General features: G+C 51.6%; 1 protein-coding gene across 7 annotated transcripts in view; it reads right to left on the bottom strand.

Moving 5' to 3' along the window:
- Window positions 1–2,831: 2,831 nt before the first annotated feature.
- CLCN3 (chloride voltage-gated channel 3) overlaps window positions 2,832–6,148 on the bottom strand; it is an 89,095-nt gene continuing 85,778 nt past the window's right edge. For 6 of the 7 annotated variants that reach the window (XM_005209791.5, XM_005209794.5, XM_005209792.5 and 3 more), the window contains one exon: window positions 2,832–5,456. In XM_005209791.5, the coding sequence (XP_005209848.1) occupies window positions 5,298–5,456 (159 nt within the window). In that variant the 3' untranslated portion in view covers window positions 2,832–5,297. The remainder of the gene's footprint in view (window positions 5,457–6,148) is intronic. The other variant, NM_001193003.1, reaches the window with a different exon arrangement.

The raw sequence follows: 6,148 nt of genomic DNA, 5'->3' as shown, positions 1-6,148 counted from the left end.
CTCTGGTGGCCTGCTTTTCTTTCAGACAGTTGGGTAACCTGCACGGTGATGCCCAGCTCACCTACGGAAGAGGGGGTTCAGCCCCACTGTCCCCTTCAACAGCAGGCCATGCCCAGCGCCTGTGGATGAGCCCGAAGGAGTTGGGTCCCGAGACTAGGGGTTAACACAAGCTGCAGCCACAAGGACAGGGCCTTAGGGCCCACCCCAGGCCCTCCCCAGCTTCAGGTGGACAGCATTTACTCAGCCCCTGGGGTCCATTCCTTCCGGCACTGCTCCCAGGGCTCGGCGTGTCAGTATAGCACAGGATGCAGACGCTGTGTGCTCAACACACCAGGAGGGTTTTCCACGACAAAGTATGCACTGGGTCTCCAGTGCAGCCCAAGGGGAGCTGTGTTTCACCAGATGCAGATCCTTTTAAAACCTGACAAAACATCCCTCACCTTACAGACTCAGAGCTCACGGTCAGATGCAAAGCAGCAAGCTTTGGATGGGCCACAGGCCCGTTAGCAGAGCTTCCCCCCTGAGGTCACCTGGCTCACCCCCATCTTGTAGGACCAGCTGGGCCTGCCCACGGAACTCTCCAAAGTTACTGTGTCGCCGCCTCCTGAGTCCCAAGACCTGGAGTCTTCGGGACGGCAGAAGCAGGACACACTCCCAGGGAAGCCCTGGAGTCAGACGAGCCTCCAAATGGATGTGCGACTGGTGAACACGGTGCCCCTCACTGGGTGCCAGGGGGAGTCTCCCCAGCACTGCTGGAGATGACACGCCCATAAGTCACAGCTCCCCTCAGCTGAAGCCCATGTCCAGCACTGCGCCCCCCCCGCCACCGCCACTGAGACCCAGCAGACGGGGCCTCAGTCCCATCCAGGACTGGCCCGTGCTGACAGAGGGCCTCCCGCCACAGCCACTGAGACGCAGCACACGGGGCCTCAGTTCCATCCAGCACTGGCCCGTGCTGACAGAGGGTCCAGGCTGTGATGCAGTCCCTTCCCTGAGCGCTACCTGCAGGGCCCAGGCACGTCCGAATGCCAAGCGATTTGTGTTAAAAAACCGACACAGTACAGTGTGTGTTAAAACAGTCTAACCTTTGAAGCAGCACTTGAGCTCTTTCCACAGATTTGTTTAATTTCTAAGGTCCTTGTTAATATTGCAGAAGTATTTAGAAATAGTTGCTATTGCATTTACCTTAATCTCAAGTGTACCTTCCATTAAAACCACGCAAGCTGGCTACAAATTCTCGATTCCTTTAACCATGCTGCTTGTTGATACAACCACTTCAAATGTAAGTTTTCTAAATTTGCCTTCTTGTGATTCAGTAATACAGATTTCAACAGGATTGCTTATCAAGGAATAAATGAAAGGGTAAAAAAAAAAAGCTTACCATCCATTCCTCACACACCTGTGTGCATATCATCAGAAGGCTTGGTATATCGGAACCAAAACAGGGTTTGTGCACCAGTGCCAAGAACATGGCAGTTACAATGGGAAGACTACAGCTATGAGCAGAGCTTCCTGAGAACAGGCTTGTGAAGACACTTCCAGGCTCCACACCCAGCAGCTGTGTCTGAGGGCTGGTCACACATTTTGGGAGGGGCCAGCCTTCCAAGGACTGAGACTTGTTCGTTCAAGAGCGAGCTCCTGCCAGCCCGACATCAAACCTCCCCTTCTTACCTCCTTCCTGCACTGGAGGCCTGGTCCTTCGAAATCTCACCAGACATTTTCAGGTCCTTTCCAGTGGCTGCTGTGGCTCCCGGATGCCACCTGCCTGCCTGTTCATTTTCACCCAGTACCTGGGTTCTTTCATAAATAAAAGCAGCTTCACCCAATTTAACAAAACCGTTACCCAACTCAGACTTAGCTAAGCTCACACCTGGAGCTTACAAACTGTCTTCCATACAACTTCTTAAGCACATATAGAATGATCCAGCCAAGAAAAAAGTGGAAGCGGTGAAACCTCACCCAAGACCGTGCTCTCATCTGTGTCCACATGGACTCACCCCGTGTCGCCAGCGCAGAGCTTTCTGCTCCCTGGCACCTGCAGGTCCTGTGTATGCAGACAAGCCAGCTGACACCCCAACCCTGCCAAGCCCCTGCCCTCGTCCCTCCAGCGCCAAGACCTACCTGGTGTTCTCACACCTGGCAGTGGGTCCCACCGGGGTACAGGTGCTCCTGCCCCTCCCACGGGAAGCCTTGTCAGCCCGCTGTGCGCTCACCCCCCTCGTCACCCACGACCAGCATCCCTACCCCCGAGGCCACGTCGTGCCCCTCTCCCCCCGGCTGGGGGATTTCTGCCCGGACACTGACCAGGACAGCATGAGGCTGCCCAGGATCACATAAAACACATGTGCTCAACAACCATGACACCAACTCATGACATGTAGCAGCATCTGATGCTCGTGCCCAGCAGTCCCAGGAGCACACTTGTGCTCAGTCGTCGAGTGAACAGCACGAGAGCAACAAAACAAGGTGTCCTGGGCGTGTCAGGACCAGGTTCACTCCCTGGACGCCACGGATATGGCTCCACAGACTGTGTGTCTCCCTCCCCGGAGGCAGTTTGCAAACCTCTGTGCTTGTTCTCAGAAACACAGTCTGCAGGTGACTTACCTGTCTCCTTTGAGGTGTGTGGTCCCTGCACCCACACCCGTGCTGCTGCACACACCCTGCTGTCAGCCTGGGGTCTGCCGGGTCCCCACGACTCCTGCTTGCCAAGGACAGCACGGCCTCGCAGCCCGAGAGACGCGGGACACCCCGGGAGGCTGCATGCTACACGACACACAGCGGCCGTGACCCCGGGGCACGCTGACCGAGGGAATCAAAGGCCAAACCACACGTTGTCATAGAGATTTTAATAGGTTTTCTGATTGACTCATCACAGTCACCATTTGTACTGTAATGATATGCAGCTTTACTACACTAGTATAAATAAACAGATAAATACAGCTCTAGGCAACATCGCAGATGAACAAACTAGGCATTCATGAGTCAGAACTGAACACAGTTATTAAGGAGAAGAGATGCTGACACCCTGCCCATTCTCATCATACCTTCTCAGAAAAGGCACTCCAATGAGGCTCCACCTGCGCTCCACTGGGCCGGGCACTTCCACCGCATGGTCTCCAGCTCCCCTCGTCGGGCTGACACGCAGACACCCCACACCCCAAAAGGAAAAGTGGAATGGAGTGACAGACACAACCACAAGCGTGCTGGAGGCACAGCCCGCCCCCTGCATCTCAGCAGGAAGGGCACACACTGAGGAGAGAATTGGCATCCGCCCGAGATGTCAGTGTGAAGCAGGACCCAAAATCGGAAAGGAAACGAGGGAGACAAAACACACCACGTGTGACGCCACGTGCGACGCGGTGCGGCCACGGAGCCCGCACGCTCACTGGGCCTCAGGCAAACGCACGGACGAGAGGTTGAGAGGAGACCAGCTGACCTTGGTTCAGGAAGGGCTGTCTCCACACGCTGGGAAGCAAGTGCGGAGGTGGCCGGAAGGGGGAAACAGGACACAACACTAACTGCAGGCAGAGCAGAGCTCAGGTGTCGTGGAATTCCTAACGTCTGCTCACCTCTCAGTGGTCGTTCTCATATGGCTTCGAGATCTTATAAATCCTCAGCATCATAAAATCTTCTGTGATCTCCCAGACCTTACAGGTTTATTAAGAATCAAGAGGTGAACAATCACTTCCAAAATATAAAAACAGCTCATTGCAAGATGTGTTTCAGAAAAATGTCTGTCTCTAAAAATTCATTTTGCCTCCCAAGATGCATAATCCAGAATTTTCAGGCCAGTGCTTCAAGTGAACTGCCTTTGCTGATGTGAACTGAGACCATGATTAAGACAGGTATTTTCCAAAACCCCAAATTCCAAACACATGCGGTACATTTTCAGCCCACTGTGCAAGAAAGTGCAGCATGGATTCAAAATGTCACTGGACACCTGGACGTGACCTCCACGAAGGTTCACAAGTTCTGTTCAGATCAACATTTTAACTGCTACCTCTGCCATTCTATTGTTTTCTTTTCTGTTTAAGGTTAACATTATTTAACTTTTAATCTGCGAAACGATACATAGTGTTTCAGCTTCCAGTTAATGAGTCAAAATGGACAAGCTGGAAACACAACCCAGAGGATGGCAGTGAGAGATGAGAAAAGGTTTCCATACACGTGTGATCACAAAGAAACAACCACACCACATCTTAGACCCTCGTTCCCACTGTAAACTTTTTTTGTTCATATCTCCATATTTCTAAGTCTGAGTTAGTCTATAAAAATCACATTAAAAAGGTAAAAGTATTTAAGTGTGATATTAACTGATCTGTATTTTATAAATTTTAATCCATAAAAATATAAATAAGAATGGTAAATTTTTAAGAAAGAAATATACATTTAGTGCAAGTTATGAATTACATTTCTTCTTCAGTGTCAGCAGTAAAATACCTTAAGGAAAGGGGAAAAAAACAAAACAAACAGACTGATCTAATTTCAAGAAAAAGAAAATTTCCAGTGTTTAAACATGCAACTCATAGCAGGTGCAGCTCGACACAACACTTCCTTCTTGTCACTATCAAAGCAGCATCATTTCCTTACGCTCAATGGTACTTGTGTTATAGGAGTTTTAGAAACAGAAAAATCTGCGTTAAGACCAGTTCACATTATCCATCAAGTCAGAGAGGGTGAGAAAAGCAAGAAGAACACTGTCCATCCTTATCAGTCAAGTCCCCTGTGGTGGATGCTGAACCCCTCCCCCAGCAGAGCTTCCGCGGCGCCTCGGCCCGGGTTGTGGTACCGGGCTTGCCCCAAGCACCTCGTGTGGGACACAGCACCCACTCCCCTCCCTGTGACGAGACCCCGGTACGACCACGCACATCTCAATATGAGAAAGGACTGCTCCCCACGTGCACACCACTCTCAGAGGCTTGGTGACAGCTCGCAGGGGAGGGGAGAGGAGAGGAAGAAGCTCGTCCGGAATGTAGAAAGGTAATGCTTTACCTGTACAGTTCAGGAGTTAAACACAACAGTTTTGATTTAAAAAACAAAAACAAACAAAAAAAGGGCAAGACCTTACAGTCTTAGAGATGGCTCAATTCAGAGGGATCCCTTCTGACAGGGGGCCTGCCGGCCTCTCTGCAGGGCCAGAGAGGACGGGGTCCGGTCAGGGCCGCCTCCAGCGCTGAGCGCATGGCTGGGACGGCCCCACGCGGCTCGCCGGCGCCGGCGGGGAGGCCCGGCCGCCTCCACCGCCCCTCCCCGCACCACCGCAGCAGCCCGCCGCCGCCGGTCCTGCTGCCTCCGGGTCAGAGCGAGCTGCTGCTGAGCAGGCAGGCCTCCTCCCCGGCCTCCTCCCCGTCCTCCGCCGCGGAGCTCAGTTGAACATGATGGAGGCGGGGTCTTGGTTTGCCGTCTGGGCCATATGACGGAGGATGTCTTTTTTTGTGATGATACCAAGGAGGCGTCTGAAAAGGACAAGCAGAAGGCTGCCGTTAAAAGGAAGGGAAAGGAGAAGTTAAACCCACAGCGAAATCCTTTCGGCTGACAGAAGGAGAGCAAAGCAATCAGCCCGAGTCTGTATTTTCAAACAGTATCTTGGTCAAGTAACTCAACATCCAGCAGCCATGCTCGGAGGTATCGAGCATGACGCCCCTAACCGCTCAGTGTCCCTGCCCTGAGACTGAGAACCGGACTGCGGAGGCAGAGCCTCTGAGTCACGTGAGCCAGCGCGTGAGAGAGCAGAATGCAGAACAAGAAGGGGCGCTGAGCCCGCCTGAGGAGAACAGCTCCTTCCCACCAGGCTGAGAGAGAAGAAAACATAATGACCAAGTCCCCTTTAGAGTGCACTTTTCTTTAAAGCCAAAATTAACTGTCTTTAAAAAAACTGACTTAAAGAGTGCCCAGCTGTATGCCGAATCTTCATGAAAGCACATACAATTCAGGTAAAATGCACTTAAAATGGTCAACACAGAATTTCAATCCCAAACTTCAGAACCCCAAGAATAAATCTCTAGGATGACCCGAGTTTCTACTACAGTCATCAATGTCTTCCTTTTCTGATTTTAGTCAAAAAAGGTACAGTGCTTTTATGAAAGTCTGAGTTGTTAACGCTTACATTAAAAGATAGGTGAAAAAAAAAATCAAGAAGCAGTCCTAG

Source organism: Bos taurus, chromosome 8 (genome assembly GCF_002263795.3).
Source record: "Bos taurus isolate L1 Dominette 01449 registration number 42190680 breed Hereford chromosome 8, ARS-UCD2.0, whole genome shotgun sequence".
Lineage (NCBI taxonomy): Eukaryota > Metazoa > Chordata > Mammalia > Artiodactyla > Bovidae > Bos > Bos taurus.
Note: the sequence above shows the minus strand (reverse complement) of the source record. Positions and strands in the feature narration are given on the sequence as shown.